At 36.2% G+C, this 19,185-nt stretch overlaps 1 protein-coding gene across 2 annotated transcripts; it reads left to right on the plus strand.

Moving 5' to 3' along the window:
* Positions 1 to 1,684: 1,684 nt before the first annotated feature.
* LOC135696616 (EARP and GARP complex-interacting protein 1) lies at positions 1,685 to 17,257 on the plus strand. Of its 2 annotated transcripts, none has more exons than XM_065216075.2 (11): positions 1,685 to 1,833; positions 2,428 to 2,511; positions 4,868 to 4,944; positions 5,824 to 5,879; positions 7,290 to 7,461; positions 7,756 to 7,849; positions 8,481 to 8,617; positions 9,354 to 9,521; positions 10,275 to 10,418; positions 12,502 to 16,862; positions 17,061 to 17,257. In XM_065216075.2, the coding sequence occupies exons 1-10, from the start codon at positions 1,792 to 1,794 to the stop codon at positions 12,674 to 12,676; spliced, it is 1,149 nt and encodes a 382-aa protein (XP_065072147.1). In that variant the 5' UTR covers positions 1,685 to 1,791; the 3' UTR covers positions 12,677 to 16,862; positions 17,061 to 17,257. The 2 variants fall into 2 exon arrangements, with proteins under 2 accessions (XP_065072147.1, XP_088969738.1); XM_089113612.1 differs by lacking the exon at positions 1,685 to 1,833 and adding an exon at positions 1,923 to 2,226.
* Positions 17,258 to 19,185: the final 1,928 nt, after the last annotated feature.

The following is a 19,185-nucleotide window of genomic DNA, read 5'->3' on the forward strand; positions in this document are numbered from 1 at the left end:
TATAGGTTTTGGGAGAGTATAAGCGATTGACACGACCAGGGCACGACTCAAACCGAAGAATGTCGTACAGAGTTGCTGGTCTCGGGCGAGAGGTAATTCACACTTGCAATTAGCGTACGAGACTTTCAAGAAAAGAAAAAGATTTCCAGGGATTTCTCTATGCTCACAATGCTTTCTAGGAAGTTTGCGGGAACGGTATATATGATCACACCCATAGAGATCACTCAAACATTTTGTAATCGTCCTACTAAACGAGATTTTGTTTTAGTCTTATTAAATGAGGTCTGACCAAATTGAATTTTGACCAATCTGATCATACATACTGAATATGTTGAACAACATAAGGACACCAGCTCAAAATAAAAGGACAATTAAACTTCCAAAATGTTTGTGGCGCACAATTTGGATCAGGGTTACTTTCCGTTCCATTTTTCGTTAACATAAATTGTTGATAATGGAGAACCCAGACTTATACTAAGGTATCAACTCCCGAGGGGCAATTCACTCTTGCCAATGGCGTACGAGATATTCCTAAAACAAAAGGATTTATGGGGATTTTCAGATAAAACAATAGGATTTTTACTAAAAGTGTACGAGATTTTCTTAGAAAGATTTGTCCCTCGTCAACTCCAAGGCAAGGCCAACAAATGGTCAGGTGCTCGTTTCAGATTTTGCACCAGATTTGAGATTTGGTTCTTGCTTTGTTACGTGCCCGTTACTTTAAACACGAAATAAAGTTGTTAATTACTTTCTTTGTGAACTGCCCACCTCTTGCTTTTGAGAATTTCAATTATTCGCCTCACACTAATTAGGTTGTCTCAAATCATAGGTATCAAACACTTTGTTAATGCTATTAAAATATTTTCGAATCAAATAGTAATTTACTGAATAAAATCACTTTGAAAACTCTCAAGAATTTAATTAGAGCTTCGATACCTCTAATACCTGAAAAATACCTTTCTGCATAGGGCAGAAGGCAGTGGTATGAGTTAATGCAGATTGGTTCGCAAATATTTAAGTTCTAGAGGACTGCGTATATTCAATATAAATATAAGATAAATAATTTAATAGCTTGACAACCGAAAGAAAAGTAGAGGGTAATCACTTGGTTGTCTTTAGAATTAATCAAAACAGTCACAACCTTGACATCAAGAGATCTATTTAGACAGAGTTTAATCAGATTTTTTTCGTGTTTCTTGATCATTTCAATTGCAAATGTTCTCACGTTTTTTATTAGAGGTTCTGTTATTGTCAGAGATATCTTAAAAAAACACTGGTGGGTCTAAAAACCGATACGAGGATCTACCGGGGCGGGAAGCCCTCCGAATGTTTTTAAAGCAGGGTTCGGTTGTACTTACCCCCTCATTCTACAGAAATAAAATTTGAATTTAAAGATTTTCATTCACACATATCATATTAATTTATGAAAATCAAGAGTTTCATAAAAAAATGGAATATGCTTCGATATTTACAAGTTAAACTAGATAGGGAACGGAATAGCAACCCTGGGTGTCAGAATCTCGATAATTTAGTCTCCGAAATATAGTTAGAAATTTTAGCGATTCATACCTTGTCGCAGCGGCCTACAATACTTTACCCCCAGTTTCTTCAGGCTCTGATACCCAAGGTACGGAATAGCTTGAGGGTTGCTTAAAAAATATTTCTGTGACGTCAACGTTTAAAATGTAACCGAGGCAATGCATGCACTTCAATATTATTTTTGGGACATAAGACCTTATCAGGCCTAAGTTTGCTGGCGATGGGTTGTAGGTGAAAATAGACTTGGAGACTATGGATGACGATGCAGCTGTCATCTATGGACTCGAATTCCAGGTAAGAGGAAAGAACCAAGCGAAAATTTGTGATATTTGGTGAATTTACCAATTTGATGCAGATTATGATAGAAATAATTCGTCAACTAAGCGGAGCATAACAAGACCAAATATAAATTTGTTCGTTTGCGCAAGTGTGCAGAAATGTTGTGCAGTCTTGTTTGTGCACATGCCACACTCTCCATTCATAACATAAATGACCCTTTTAAACTCACACTGCAAGCCCAAAGCTCACAGCCTCAAATATCTTTACTTGCATCCTTTCTTTCTGGGGTGCTGCTCGCATGCAATAACCTTTTGAAGCAATAATCTAATGCATTCAGCTACTAAAGTTATCAGTAAGAAATGCAACTGAAAAGTGATCAAACCAAGGGACATTGCTAGCCAGTCAAGAGTACTGACTTTTGATTTGTGCAAATTACATTTTTCTCGTTTAAGGACCATTTTTTCAATATTAGAGTTGTTTCAATCTTTTATCAATCTAGTTATTATGTTAAGACAAAACTTATTATACTTTATGTTGGTATGTTTTTTTATCTTCATCTGATAAGGTTTATAATATTGGTATTGAATTACATTATGTATCATGTTCTAGGCAAGATCACTTTGTCCACAGTATGGTGAAAATGACTCAATCCGGTTTCTGGTTGGCACACAGTCCCTGAGGTCAGATAATCAGGTGGGTTTTTTAGATTTAGAAAGCAAATAACTCATTCATATGGCCACAAATCTTTATTTGCCAGACACATTCACATGGCCACAAATCTTTATTTGCCAGACACATTCACATGGCCACATTCAAATTTCTTAAAAAATAAAAAATCTATCAAATAAAGGAAAAAGAAAGAGGGCAAAGAGCAAACAATTTTTAGGCTCAGGCATACACAAATTTCTGTGAGGCTTTTGTATGTTCTTTGACCACTTGATGTTCTGTGATATAAAGCGTGGCTGTTTGAGGTGAGCAATAGCTCACGCTCATCTCCATGCTCATCTCGCAACCTGAGGCAAGCTCTGAATTGCTCTCCTAAAAAGAACATGAAGAAATAATCACTCCCCTAAAATTTCCATTTATTTGCGCTTTTCATATTCACTGAACCCAGAAAAACTTACAAGGGTTACTTGGTTTATTTTTGTAACAAAGATTTCTCCTGTCATTGCATTTTTGCAATTAATTTTTTGCGTGTCTGGCGGTTTTTGTTATGATAGTCATATACTTAAATCTATTGGGAAAAGGATAGTGAAGTGAAAGGCAGGTGCAGATCCAGAGAAATTTATGACTGGGTTGTATTTGAATGCATTTATTAGGAACCATATTTTGCCCCTGGGATAGTCCAGTACATCCTTAGATCTCTTAGCCACTAAAAATACCTACCATCCTCTCTTCGCTATAAAAATAATGTTCATTTAAACCGTCTTATATCAATCAGCAAATTTTATACAGCAAATTTTGAACTCAAATTTTATGTTGCCAACAAAGGGATTTCAGTAGATTCTTGAAGGGGCTCTGGAGGTTCAGTCCCCCTTGTTAAAGTTCAGAGTTCAGAGTAAAGTTAGCTATATCTATTCACAAAATAGGAAAGTTTTTCCGCATATATTTCCCATGGCTTAGGTAACTGGTAACTTTTTGAACATTTATTTAATATAATGATGAAAAAATCAGCCCCTACCAAATAAAAAATTTACCCTTGGTACCAGAGCTGCAAAACTAATGGCAATTGAAAAAGTTTTTTCTGTTCATGTATTTCTGTTCCTTCGGTTCTTTGCCCTTGTGGGTCTCTGTTAGTCTTCAATAACTTTGCTTTGATTTCAACCGGGTTGAGGTAAAAAAACCTTTAAATGAATAGGTGACCGGGTTAAGTTTATCTTCGGTTATGCAACGTTGAAAACTCTTTTGAATTTCAAAGATACCATTGGCGGCGCGGGTCGGCTTCATTGACTGTGAGTCTGTGACACAAAAAGCACCGTCTATAACTTACTAGCTTCACAAAAAGTCCCCTTGTTTGTGCAATCAAGATGTTGTTTTGTTGGTAAATGGTAAATAACTGAAAAATGCAAACTTGGTGCCAGAGGTGGAGTGATGAAATATCCATAATGAAAATGATTAATGTTGATATTTTTAAGGGAGGTGATAATAATAATCATATTGAGAAACATTCTCTCTATATTTACTAAAACATAAAATAAAAAATTTCTAGACAGTTTTTTTAAACCTGTCAACCCGGTCTAGATCTGCGCCCGTGAAAAATATGTTTTGTCGATCATCATTCCAACTATTTGTTTTGAAATCCATCTACATGAACATGGAAAAGCTGGTATTGCCTAAACAGAAGAAGTTCACTTTCACTTTAGGTCGGTTGGTTACATTTACCATAGGCAAGTAACACTGATTGGGCAACCTCAACATCCATGTGCTCCGTTTCTGATTGGCCCATTTCAATCCACAACTGGATATATATATTTCCTGGCGTAGAGTTTTCAATCTATGTTTTGACATTTTACAGAATATTAGATGAAAAGCTTGTTTCAAAATTTTTTTTAAGCCATTTTTGAATTCTGTACAACAAAAAGATTGTTTGGTAAGATAGTTGTTTTTTTTCTGTTGTGCAAGCTTTACACAAAACTGAAAGAGTCCTTTTTTAAAATCCTTTAAGCAAAGGGGGTGCCTGAGCCACAGTTAAAGCAAATATAAATAGAAAGAATTAAAACAGCATACTCCTTGACTTTTTAAAGGCAATTGGTAGGTACTAAGGGGGCTTAAGCCATCTGTCAACTGCTTTAGAAGTACATTCTATGTTTAACTGATTTAGCTCGCCTCAGCAAATGAGGGGAGCTATTCACAGCTCACCTGCTACAGTTAGTGAATCCCAGCTGATTTCATCAACAAGTATTTGTTGATAAATGTTTAGAAAAAGTAAGCTTGAATTATTAATTTTTGCTAATCATTTTATGAAATGCAAATCAATTTTTATTGTTATTTTATGAAACACATATCTTCTTGAAATTTTATGAAATATGCTAAACAAAATCTTTTGCAGGTACATCTTATTGATTTTGATGATGAGAGCAACCTTGTAAACAAACACATTTTTATGCACAGTGCTGGTGAGATTTGGTTAGTGTCTGATGTACTGAAAACCATCTTTGAATAAATTTTTGCTCTGTTTAAGAGGGACATTAAAAATAGAGGCATGAATATTTTTTTTACAATTTAAGCCATCAATTTTTAGTTTGAACATTCATATCAGAATGAATATATCAAAAATTTTGCATAGAATTGCATGGAAACAAAAGAAAATGATTGAGAAATCTTGATTTTGTAGGCTTTTCTACCCAATTTGAAAGTAACGAATCCTGTATGTTTTGATTAAGGACATCTTGAAAAATTGCTAGATTATAAGGGTAGGATCATAGAAGTGACTGAATTTAAAGAACCTAGCTCTGATAAGGAAATGAAAAATAAAAAGCATGTTTTTTTTAGACTTAATCAAAAATTCTTGAGAATATTGTTCGTCATATTACACAATAAGATATGTATCAGGGATTTATCATATATTCCTTCACATTTATGATGGTGATATTCTATTCTTGTATATGATTCTTTCATTTTAAAGAAAATGTTTTGAATTCTGCAATTCTAATCCTATTATTTTAACACTGGTGTAAATTTTGTATAAATCAGTATTGAGAATAATTGAAAAAATTTCAGTAATTTCTATTCATGTACAAGACAAGTTTGCAACCCTCATCTTGTTCTGTTGGTAGCTACTCGTTTTTTTGAGATTTGCAGAAGTTTTAAAATATCTTGAAGATGTCCATTTTCTATAATATATAGAGTGAATGGCCTTGAATGGAAGAAAAATGAAGTCTCCTTTTCCTTATCTCATTTTGCAATTCCTATTCCAAAAACAAAAATCAATGTTTTTAACTGTGATTTACTGAATTTTTTCGCAAATTCTTGTTCATTTGTTGATTTTTCCATTTTGTTGCACAGGCATATCAATTCAAGTCCATCTGACAAAAGTGTATTGTCAACATGCTACAGCCAAAGTGAGCACACATCTTTTCATATAATATTCTTGCATGCTACTTATTCTTGAGTATGGGATAAATGGGAAGGAGGCAGGGGGAGTATGTTTATTCCGGACTCAAGAGTAGGTTAAGTGATCGGATTCATATTGGCTAAATTCATACCAATGTTTAGAAAAGAGACCAACCAACTTTTCAAAGCTTGAGGACCAAGATGCCAGGAAGATCATTAAGGAATACAAGCAAGTTTCATTAAAGGACACAGATAAACTCTCGCCCTGATGCTTACCATAGCCTGGACCTAACCCTCACCATAAGCTCACCTAACCCTAGCCCAACACTCACATTACCCTTGCACTGTGCTTACACTACCCTCAAGCTGCTTCTCCTAACCTGACACTCACCTTACCAGTATTTGCTAATGTACAGTTGCACAATGCTAACCAGTATTTGCTAATGTACAGTTGCACAATAAAAATGCAACTAAAGATATTTTTTTCAATGTGGGTTCTTTTTTCTAAATACAGATGTTCTTTGAAAATAGTTTAGAATTTCTTTTAAAAAAATGTTAGTCACTTTTTGAAGAATTTTTCGAAATGACCTGTGCTACGAATACTCGGTAATATGTAATTTGTTTGGGTGTTTACAATCGCATGCCTTGTAAAGTTAAAGCGTGGGATGGCGTGAGATCCAAAAAATGGCGACGTTGCGATTTTTTTGATGGCCTAAAGCCTTTTAATTATAATATAAAATATATTTTGAAAGTGTCTATCACTGTTTGAAAAAGGTTATGAGGATTTTGTGAACCAAATAATTTCTACGGAATTTTAAAAGATATTGCATGAATGGAAAATAATTTGACGAAAAGCATACATGTCTTTTAGGCCCTGTTGCCATTAATGCGTTTTTGTATAAAAGTCGAAAAAATCTGTTTTAAATTTTGCATTTCTATTAAAATGCTCGAAAACAGATGCATTTGATGTAAATCCGGAGTCTTTCGAAAAGGCTGTTCAAAGTGGAGTCATACGCAAATGGAGTCATTTTAAAAGGCATTGCTTAATGGGAACGGCAAAAACAGAGTCGTCGGATTACGAAGTCAATCATTCTCAGTTTCAAAATGTGATCCAACCAATGATAGGTGAAGGGATGAAAACAGAGTAATGTGAACATCGTTTGCGTTTTAGCCAAAAGGAGTTGGCCAGAATAACAGGAACGGGTAAAAAGAAAATCAAAAACCGAATGACCTTAAAACGGACATACGGAAGCCGAGTAAATGGCGTACGTGTGTTATCGGACATCTAATATTAACAGGACTAAATACTTTGTAAAGGTTTGGTTGCCCAACTATCTACCTTTAGTGATATTGAGAAGAACATATTCCTTATAATAACTTTGGCTTGTATAAACGCAGAGATTTATTTTATCTTGTAGTTAAAGAAAATAAGAGCGAATTGATAGCCTCGCTTTGGAGAATTCCGCCTCTCGATGACACGGAACCGCCAGGCAGTCCAAATGAACTTGGAAGTCCTATTTCTACTGGCCATCAGAACATCTCCCTAAGAAAGCTGTGTGACTTCAAAGGGGATCATAAGAACATCAAAAAGTAAGTGTGGATTTTGCATCAAGGTCATTCTTATTTAGCCTTATTCTCATTACATCTTCTCGCGAAAGTTTAAGCTCAATTAGCTGATGAACGCCGTATCTCGAGGCGATATATTTAATGTATTTAATTTATTTGTGGTCTTGTTGATTGTTCTAGACGCGTTGCGCTGTCAATTATTTTCTCTATTTTATCGGCTTTTTGTCCCATGTGTTACATCGGAGTCCGTCGCGCAGTCTGGTACCCTGACCTTTCCATTATTGACATATCATATTCTTGTTTTCCTTTATTCTAAAGCGTGCTTTGGAATCCAAGCGGCGATTCAAATGCTGTATTGACGGTAACTGATCAGTTTATTGACGTTTGGGCAGTGGATGAAGGCTCGGCACAGGTTCGTCCTCTTCTATTCTAGGAATTATATGGGGAATTTGGGGGCAGATCTTACTCTAAAGGGTGCCCTTTCACTGTTTGAATACATTTTCAAATACCAAGAAAAACTGATACGTTGCGCGTAATACTAAAAAACTTTTTGTCCCAATAGCATAAAACATTAAATAATATCCAAAAGCTAAATCTATATCAGGTATGCATCTATCAATATCATTGGGAGAATGACACTTTTACTGTTGGGGAGAGGAGTCTATTCCGATATTGTTTCGGGCTATTTTTTTATCCATTTGTCCAAACCAATGAGAAACGTGCGTCTTTTCTCATTAGTTTTCGAACAAATGTTGGTTCATCTCTGAAACTCTAACAACAGTTGGTAGATGCTCTAACTCTCATCAACAGTTGGTTCATATAACGCTTCTTTGATTTTTGAAGGTAAACAAGAGAAGCGATAAACTTATCTTCAGTTGCAGTAAAAAAAAAAGAGCGGTTACATTTGTTGCCGAGTCGTACCTTAAAGCTATACACACGATTTGAACTCGCTATATTTTTGACATGCATGAATTCTCACACAATTCATGGTCAGTGTCTCGCTGTTGCAGTTTGTTAGTATCATTTCTTTCTTTTATCAATAGCTCATTGACACGATGGGACTTGACGGTAAAAGTCAGCCGAAGTTTCTCAATGCCAGATTTAACCCACATCATGCTGGCAAGCAAGTAGCTGCTGCCGTGGAGAACACAATACGAGGCTGGGATCTTAGGTCATCCAGGTGAGGCTATCATCTGATCCTACAGTTAAGCTAAAATTTCAATAACGTTTGCTGTCAGTGGCGGGCACCTGGAGGTGGGGGGTAAAGGGGGGGGCGCCCCAATACTTTAGAGGACAATGGTCTTTTGTTCTAAAACAATGGGGAAATGTGATGTCAACTTATTAAAACAATAGGATTGCCCTCCCCCCCCCCAATATTTGACCAAGTATTCACCCCTGTTTGCTGTGATCAAACAATTGTAGTGTTGCTTCACCAATTATATTAATTAGGTTTTTTGCGACGACTGAAAAATCAATCTTTGCTGTAACTCGAAGAATTATCTTAGGGGTTGATAAACTCGTAGCAAATACTTCAATATTTCAACCTTCCAGCAATGATACTTTAGTAAATAGCAATAACAAATGTTAGAAAATTAGAAGTATATACTAAAGTTTTAGGTTACTTTAGATAAGTTTCTAAAAGTAACTTAAGAATTTAATGTAGTGCCATTAGCTAATGTATCCTAATTAAACTGAAGTGTAAAAAAGGGGTGTTTGAACAAGTCCAATTCCATGTTTGATTAAATTAACCGGACGTTTTATCGTATTCAATTTATGTTTATGATTGCTTGTCAAATGCAATTTCTTGTGGTAGTTTACCGTAAATATTCAAGCTACAAGCCTGCTAACAACAATTTTTTTTCGTTTCCATGACATGACCTTTTGTGAATATAAATGAATTTGTATTGTTTTTTTAGACAAGCCTATGTTATTGAAAATGCTCACAGCCAAACCGTACGAGACATTGATTTCAATCCAAACAAACAATATTGTTTGGTTAGCTGTTCTGATGACTGCAAAACCAAGTTTTGGGACGTCCGAAATATTGAGGCACCACTTATGGTTCGAAATGATCATTCTCATTGGTAAATTTTCGCATATTTTTTTGTATCATATCAATGCAACAGAAACTTTCGATAGTCTACAATAGGCCATGAATTACCTATATCTGATATTTCAACCATGTGAGATTTTCACTCTAATAAAGAACATATAATTGGGGCCTGTTTTGGGAACTTTCATCCCGTTTAGCCCCGAATATTGTTTCGCTTGCTCGGAGGAATTTCAAGCCGTAATCGGATCTGTGGATTAAACATTGAAAGTCACTTAATATCACTTAAGATCGTGGTGGGAACCAAGCCTGCAAATAGGCGGTAAAGTCATTTTTATCCCGGTAGGCTGAATTTTGTGTTTTTTGGAAATATTTTCATCCTACCTACCGAGATTTCACGTGACTTGGCCAAGATCTCATGTGACTTGACCGAGATCTCATGTGACTTGACCGATATCTCACGTGACTTGGCCTAGATCCTAGCAGGCGAAATAGTTTGCCTTTCCATGTGAACCAGAACATAGGTCAGATCTCAGAAAACAGGTTGGAATTTCCTCAATCCCAATAAGTAAGATGGAATTTCCCCACGTTTGCGAAGAGAAAGCATGAATTTGAAGATTTAAGATGACAGTAAATAGAAACACTAGAAAGATGAAGTGAAGCGGGTCTAACTGTGTCAAAATGCCACAACTGTGATATGTTAAGATATTATCTAAAGATTTTTAGTACAATTACCTGATAAATATCAACTGAAAGATACCAAAAGTCCTGCTTTCTGTTTTTGTAGGGTATGGAGTGTTCGTTATAACCATTTTCACGATGAGCTCCTTCTAAGCTCGAGTAGTGACAGCCGCGTGGTTCTTCTCAGCATTCCTTCATTATCTTCTGAACCTTATGGTCATCTTGACGAAGAAGATGAAAACGAAGAAAGGTTTGTTGCTTTCACTAAACAGTGTAATCAATTCTTAATGGTCATCTGCTGCAGCTAAATTCAGTATATGGACACCATAACCATAAAGGATAAATCACCCGGGTTCCTTTTTTACGCGTTAATTCATTTTAATTCTCACTTGATATCCCCGTTTTCTCAACAATGCTCAAAATTCTTAGGTGGACAAATTGTAGGTGGTCAAAAGAAACGTAGGGAGAAGCTATTCAAGTTACTCAGCGAAAGCTTTTCACCTAATAGGCTGTACGTAGGCTACACAGTTGCCTGATGATCGCGTCAAGCGTTAAACTCGGAATAGCAACTTAGAATAGTATTGTTCTATACACCAAAAGCGTATACAGCATTGCCTCTGCTTTGCCACAGCTATGGCGTCGAGCACTTTATGATAGATCGGCAAACAGTAATTTTTACCTAATAGGCTGTTAAACTTCACTGCAATTTCGTTAAGTGAACGGCGGTACTAGAGATGGCAAAGATGCATATGTCGGCCAAAAAACGCACAAAGTTACATTGTTATATCGATGCTAGCAGATGCTGACTTATTAAAGTGTACCTCAAACTTGTAAATGTATTGAGATTTAATATTTTTGGGACGGAGATACACCAAGCATTTACCAGAGTATCCAAGGCTTCTTCAGAAGGTCATTGCATATCTTCTTGATAATCGTATCTATAGCATGCAAGTAGAGAGACAATTGGATTAGAAGAAGTACAAAGTGCGAAGAAATAGCCAGTTTCTTTGCAGGGCAAACTTACTGGGGCTAAAAAAGTGCTGATCACTCCCGCAGACAATCCCCCTGGACAACACCCCCTCCCCTGGATAATTCCCTTAAGCTTCGGAAACCTTCCATAGAAAACAATGACAACAAGGCAGGGCTCTGATGTGGCACTTTACTTTCTTTTGTTTTGATTGGCTTTTATCGCGGTCTTTGACCTTGTGACCGCAATGCATTCTGGGCTCTGAAACTTGCTCACAGTTTTGCCTGTGGCAATCAGTATTGGTTTTTGTTCTAAGTCAGATAACATAATTTAAATTAATCCTCCACTGGGAGTTAGTGGCATACGCATTGTCATCAAAAGTTTTCCTGTTGTCATCGATGATTTGTTTGATACTTAATATATTATAATTATATATTATTCATTTCAGTAATTAGAAAAAAACATTGAATACTACTTTTTCAATGATAAAATGGAATTGCAACCATAGATTTAAGAATTGAAATGTAAGATTTCCAGAACTCCACCAAAGTGTTGCAATGCAAAAAAAACGAAATGCAGTTGCTCATCTGGCTGGGCACTTTGCATCTGCAAAGTTTATTACGCAAGATTAGTTCGAAGGACCTCGTTCTGACAACTTAGCGATTGGAAACTGAACAACAAACTTAAAAATATAGATAGAAATTCTGTAACAAAGTCATATTTCTCATTATACAATAAATTTCATACCATCCCTAGATAATTTTTGGCTGATGAGTTGCTTTTATAATGCCCTCATTTTATTTTCTGCCCTTTTCAAACTAATTGCTCAAATAATTCAAGAGGCACCCGCAACCACTCGCCATCTGAGTTTGAGGCTGCAACAAGGCTTTTTAGTGACTATTCTTTAACGCCCCATTTTTATCTTTTCATTTTGAGTTTTGCAGTTCATTTCTACTCCTTGGTTGTTTAGTTTTTACCCTGTTTGCCCAAAAAAGTTTTGTCAATCTGGGATGAAATATTTTGAAGTTTTCAGTTTTGTATGGCCTCTAATGTGAAAAAGCTTGTTGAATGTTGGAAAATGTATTGCCAAGATTAAAAAAATTTTTTCACAATATCAAGGACCCTTTTATCTGTGAGTTTGGCATTGTTTGTTTATCAACAGATATTAAAAAACTACCCCAACTAGTAGAGACTTGTATAATTTATTAGCCTGTGGGGCTCTGTGACACAGGGTAATAATTTATCTGCTGTTTTCTACTGTGATTGCTTTAAATTGTGTAATGAAAATTGATTGAATCGATTAGAAAGACAAGAAAAATTCAAAGTCTGCATAAAGAGAATATTTGTGTGAATATTATCTTTATAGGTCACGTGTACCGGAATCTGATCGGATTATTGCGACATTTGAGGAGCACGAAGACAGTGTTTATATTGTGGAATGGTCTACGGCTGATCCATGGATATTTGCCTCGCTTTCCTATGACGGACGTATTGTTATTAACAGGGTACCTCGCTCTGAAAAGTACAAGATTCTCCTTTAATAGATCGATGTTGCAGGGGATGTTGATTCGGAGAATACGTAGTCACTTTTTCACTACGTTTATAGCCAATTTTCCCCTTGCAGGCAATTATGTCTTGGCAAATGTTGAAATTTTTGCACAGAATTTGAGCCGTGAACGCTGTTGGGGCTCGGAGCCTATTAGGGACCCAGACTTGAATTAATTTTTGAAAACCATTTGCTAATGGTGGGCTTTGAGCGGATTTCAAGAGGAATTTCAATTCTTTTCTTTCAATCAGACTTCGTTATTGAGGAAAAAAATTGTTACTAGTGGTTTGCTGAGCCCACTAGGTTTGTGTCAATATGTGATTGGTTCATAGTTGCTATTGTGTTTGTCAGGCATGTAATTACCGCATTCGAACCTACAGCAGTCTACAAAGCTTAGAATTCCAAGTTTAATAAATAAAGGGGAAAGAAAATATGATCCTATAATCTGCAAATCACATAATTCTAAAGCTTTTTTAAGGCTTCTCATTAATGCGCTAAATTTTTACTTGGACGCATTACCCCCCTTTTGATGAAACCATGGTATATTGCACAGTCCATAAATGTGGCAGCATTTGTGGACTGGGGCACAGGCTATGGTATACTTGTGGAGCAATTAAAGCACGATACATGTTTTTCAAGATATATAAAGGAATAAAACGTCTCATTTTTGCCAAGATGCAAATTCTGTTCCATAGTTTCACATTAACTTGCTTATTGGCTCCCATTTACCCTGTTATTAATTGATATACCAATGTATTATATTTCATCTTTTTTTCTATTAGAGGAGTGTTGTCTATTTTTATCTTACCTTTAGAATGTAATTCTTTTATTTTCGTTACAATAATTATCTTCAGAAAAATGATAGAATTTAAGAATAGTGTATAATGTAGTAATATCATTGTTATAGATAAGGAAAGTAATGGCCCAAGAACCCTCCCTTGAGGAACACCTTATGTTGTAATAAGGGAACCTGTGCTCATGTCTCGCATTCTAAAAACTTTCTGTTCGGTTTTCCTTCCAAAAGAAACTGTTTGTTGGGCTCATCCATTGTCACCATCGTCAAAGGTTTGGATCCGGGGGACTTTAGTGAACTCGCAAAACTCGCAAAACAAACAAACTCGCAAACAAATAGCAGAGAACACCTTTTGTTTTCAACTTACGCAGTAATTCTTCAGCCCTATTGTTTTCATCTAAATCTTTTCTTTTCCTTTTGTATTAAATTCAATAACTCTCTATTATCAACTTTTGAGTTTGTACAAAGCTATTTTTTTTAAGTTAGTTGGTTACAAAGTTTCAGAGAGACACAGGTGGGAGTTTCTCTTTGGTTTTTCACTTTACCTTAGAGAAACAAGTCAGCTTAGCTTATTAAGATTCATTTAAATTAGTAAACAACCAAGCAACAACATTTACTAAAGGACCTTCAATTTTGAGCATCATTGTTCTCATTTACTTGATTGAGTTGTTGGGTTTTTGCAAATATGAATTAAATTTAAGGTTAATGCATTTCATATTGCATCTAAATTTTAGGATAGGGGTTTTGGATTATTATAAATGTTAGTGTATGTTTTCTTATTTCAATGTGGCATGTCCCCGTCCTTTGCCTATTGAAGTTACCCCCTGCCTTGCTGCTTCCACTAGCAGATTAGAATATAAATTTTTAACGTGTCCCATGTCAATGTGATTCCACCACAAGAAGAAAGACACTAAGGTGAAGCTTTGAAACCGAGCCTGGTTCCACTTTGATTGTAGTTCGGCTTTTGTAATGGAGATCAACATCTGTATCTGTTTGCCTTTGTTTGACTCAAAAGTCATATGATACACGTGTTATAGTATGACTGAATACTGAAATGTTATTCAATTATTCATTCTTTTTGTGGCTCTACTGTTTAGTAGTGTCGTTTGTTAAAAGTTTTTGCTTTATGAAAAAAAGGCCCTGCTAATTGTGCCCAGTCTTGCTTTTGGCAGTTTTTACTATTGTTCTACCATCTTATTTATTAATTCTCCTTCGCAATTCCCCGTTCTTCATCCTTTGACTCTCTCAGGCTCTGGCACCCAGGGTAGTTATTTATAGACGGACACAATTCTTGCGCCTTTTCAACAGTGGAAATTTCAAGGTGCCTATTGATCGGTTTTAAGTATTAAACTCATTTATTCAATCAATTATTAACATGTTAGATAACTCATCATAACTGGTGCTTTTTGTCGTTGGGGTTTTACCCAAGTTTCCAAAATATAGTTCTCTGCATTTACAACGTTTCTTTGTGTTTTCAAGATTTCAAAATCAGCTCAACCAAAGCGGGTAGTGTGTTTTGCAATTTTCTTTTCTAATGATTGCAAAGAACTTGACAATTTATTTATTGTAGAATTCCACCAGGTATAGGTACTTCGAAACAATCTTCTAATGAGGGGATGTTTATTTTTTATGAAAATTAATAGCTGCTTTTCCTTCCATTTAATGCAAAGGAAATAGGTAGTCCTTGTATTTTCAAAGAACAGTTACTCCTAGAGTGTCGAAACCAGAATACGTCTTTCGTTTTGTAGCCTATTAACAAATAGCCGTTTTTGTTTTTATTTTTTAATTTTGGAAACCTGATTTTTGTGATTTTTAGAAAAATTTATGCATTCCTCTGATTCATGATGCAAAATATATTTGGAGGGTAGGCTGTGGATTTGGGGGTGGGAGCTTCAGTTCCTTTCCTAATTGAGTTGATGTGATTTGGACTCAAGGAAACTGATGTTCTCTTAGGATCAAAACAGAAACATCTCTGTATGTAAGCTGTGTCAAAAGAAAATTATTATAAGATTATCAAAGCTCTTAATGGTTCTAATTTAAAATTAGTCGAGAATCATCGTGCCTTGGTGAAAATGAAAGTATTCAATTGAAAAGTGGCTTGATGCACTAGAGACCAACATACTGAAATTTTCAGTGAATTAAATCCGAATGCTTCGCAAGTTACAATAAAGAGCAATAAAAAGTCTAGCAAAGCATATTCTAAATGCCCGCACTTGCAGGAATTATTGCTTACTCAAACATAAAATCTTTTTCACAGTATGAACAAGTTGATTACAATATACTGAAAGGTAACAAGGAACGTATTTTATCTCAATAAAATTATAATGAATATTTTTAAAAATGATATAACAAATAAAATAGATCTATTGATGCCATGCACCCCAGTTGGAATGTTTTAGATTTACAAGCTACTAAAACTTAGTTTGAATACGCAATGGTAAAAACGACTATTTATATATTAGAATGGGAGCAAAAACAATGAAAAATATTAAATGAAACCAATAAATAAGCAACGGAATAACATAATAAAAAGTATTAAGATTATACCGCTATGTACCTATTCAGAAGTTTTATGCAATGAAATATTCCATTTTATTTGTAATAACGTTACTATTGTGATTCAGTGCAGTTAAATGTGTTACACACCACTTAAATAAAAAAGGGAATTCATGTAATAAATAAGAGCTTGAATATTGTGGTAATTTTACATTTAAAATGATATAGAAAGCCTGTTATTGTATTATTTCGCTATCTCTAAGAAAATTTGATAAAAGCTTGCTTAAAAGATACCTTTTGCCATAACAAAAATATGTTTCTACAATTTCGATAAAGGTTAGTGTTACAGGAAATTCAAATAGATTTCTAAAGCCATAGAATGGATTTTGCTGAAAAACTGTAGGGACTTTTTGGATAAACCATGACAAAAACCCTCTATTTTGTTACTATTAAATTTTTCCCTCTTTTGGCTATGTGGCACTATACCCGTGAGCCGAGAGAGGAGAGAGGCTGTGTGCTCGACCTGTAATCAAAACGAAAAAAACGTCTTTGTGATTTGCTGTGACTTCTCGCACTTGCTTGTTCATATTTTATAGCCGTTGTTTTTTTGGAACCAAGCCAAAAAGCCTTTCCCCCGTTTTATGGAACCGAGCCAAACGGAACTAAGTGTCATTCAAATTTTTCTTGGAAATGTCTTTTGCAGCCTTCGTTTGTACACTGCAACTTGCTTTGCTTGAATGACAGGCGATCGACGACTGATGTTTGCTCGGTTCAGAGAGGTCTTACTATCAACCATACCACGAAGCCATCACCGCCTTGCTGCCGCCAGTAGTAGAATTTTCTTACCTGTGCCAGGCCAATATAATTCCATCACGAGAAGAAAGACAAAAAGGTATAGTTTTAGAATCAACCTTGTTTTTCCAATTTGATTGTAGTTCCGCTTTTCTCATTGAGACCAACATTTGTTTGCTTTTGTTTGCTCAGTTTTCAAATACTTGGCTTCTTGGTAAGCAAAAGTACAACCTTTTACGTTACTCAATTTAAAGTAGAGAGTAGAGCTGATCTGCGAAATCATGCTTACTTTTATCAGAGGCGACGAACCTTCATGATGCGGCGGGGGCAGGAACTGCAGAAAGGGCACCTTGGGGATATCAAAGTTTGCTTTTGAAACAGATCGGGAATCGTCGTCTAGCCATCGACGAAGCCAGGTTGTAGGTAAAGGTAATGGAGAGAGGGTCGGTGGTCTTTTCAGGAAAATTTCGCGTTGTTACGCCCTAAAGACGCTCATAAATGGGGACAACACCAATAATGGTACGTTTGAATCGAGACTACAGTCAACTTCATTCTCGAAATTTCTTTCACCACAACATCAGCCATCAAGGGAGGCTGGATCCAATCCTACTTTACATAAAAACACAATTTTGTTCTCATGACCATATACATGGCTTTCGGATATAACTCCTCTGAACACACTGTTTTTTGTTTCTCTATTTATAGTCCAGAGGGACTAGGGAAACATTACCACCCGACGAGGGACTTTACCAGACCAACTTAACCATCCAAAGATGGTCCTTGTCAACATTTATTTTTGAATTCTACGCCAAAAACTGGTCTAGAAAAAATTGGTTTGGTCAAGCTCCTTCTCAGGTGGTCATTGACAGCTCATTCACAGGCTGCATCCCAGTTTTTGGACAAAATCCCCTGTATCTCTAAAAAGCCCCCTCCCCCACCCTATTAACATCCAGATTTGAATTCTACACCAAAAACTGGTCTAGAAAAAGTTGGTTTGATAAAGTCCCTCGTCGGGTGGTAATGCTCCCCCTTGTCCCTCTGGACTATCAGAGTTGGTACAATCTGTAGCTATATCAAGCTAAATAAAGCCAATTAATTCAAATTATCAACGTTGAATATGATTTAAATCAAATTCAACTGATGTTGCATGCTTATTCCTTGCAAAAATCAAAAGTACGATTGAAGGATGAAAATTCTGAGATTTTTTCTTGAATATTCGTAAAGTTGGGGAGTACTTATTTCGTTTGGAACTGAGTTCTACATTTGGGTACATTTGTATGACAAAAGTCTTTACAGCTAAAGCATTCATTTCGTTCTATTGTTGGGACTTCTGAAGAGAAGCAACTTGGCTTCAAAAAGGCTTCAAAAACTCGAAATTTCAGATTTCACCAGGGTCGCAATAAGGATATCATTACAAACTCAAATCACTCAAATCTTTACGAAGCTTTAAGTACTGGCTCATAAAAATAAATTCAAGCCAATCAATTCGAGCCAAGTCTTCAGGATATTTTTTAAGGACTTCAACTAGTGGGGATTCAAAAAGGCCCACCAGGACAAGCCAAAGGGCCCACTTGGACAAATTTCCAATCAGTCGGTGCGTTAAATGCATCGAATAGAAATAGCATGCTACATGAAAACCTCTTGATTAAAAAAACGTCTTGATTTCAGAGACGTAGGAAGTATTGTGGGGGAAGCCTGTCTAAGGGGGCACCCTAACAAACATTCTATAAGGTTTGAAGCCTGTTTAAGGGGCACCCTAATAACAAGACTGGAATTAATCAAATGTAAAAACCATGCCTTAAAAATAGCAAAATGTTTTCAAAAAAGTGACCGCAAGGAATATTCTGAAATGTATTTTAAGCTAGTCTAGAGTGTGTGGTTGCAAAAATTCTCTGCTCGCCTCGCTCGCAAGGAAGTCTCATCTTTGGATATTCCTAAGGCCTCCGACAACCTCTCTCCCGCCTTCCATTGTACCCAGTGGCGTACCCAAGGGGGGGAATAGAGGGGTCCGGACCCCCCCCACTTTTCTAAAATATGGTCCTCGAGTATTGTCCAAAAACGATGTAAAACTCATTGGGGGGGGGGGGGGGGTAGTATACTGTATGTTTGTGTCAATAACAATTGTAAAATACTTTGCTATTTACCGTAGCTAAAATGAATCAAATAATTGGGGAAAATTTGCAAAAAGGGCGTTTCCCCGCATTTGCGAGTGTTTGAAGGGCGTGGTCCAAAAAAATTTCTGGGGCCCGCGCCGCAGACCCCCCCCCCACTGCTAGAGCCCTGGGTACGCCACTGATTGTACCGTTAGCATAACGAGTGCCCTATAAAATCATAGGCATAAAATTTCGTGAAGCATTTCATTGCATTTTATAATGTTATCAACTCGAGCCCCCTCGCTTTGAATTTCTTTGCACCGCCCCTGA

This window comes from Rhopilema esculentum, chromosome 18 (assembly GCF_057945365.1).
Source record: "Rhopilema esculentum isolate cy_ngs chromosome 18, ASM5794536v1, whole genome shotgun sequence".
NCBI classification, from domain to species: domain Eukaryota; kingdom Metazoa; phylum Cnidaria; class Scyphozoa; order Rhizostomeae; family Rhizostomatidae; genus Rhopilema; species Rhopilema esculentum.

Bases quoted from the DNA above. Each gene is read 5' to 3' on its own strand.
- LOC135696616 (XM_065216075.2), top strand. From the start codon at position 1,792: ATGGATGACGATGCAGCTGTCATCTATGGACTCGAATTCCAG. The intron at 1,834-2,427 runs GTAAGAGGAAAG...ATCATGTTCTAG, and splicing joins TCTATGGACTCGAATTCCAG to GCAAGATCACTTTGTCCACA. The intron at 10,419-12,501 runs GTTTGTTGCTTT...TTATCTTTATAG, and splicing joins GAAGATGAAAACGAAGAAAG to GTCACGTGTACCGGAATCTG.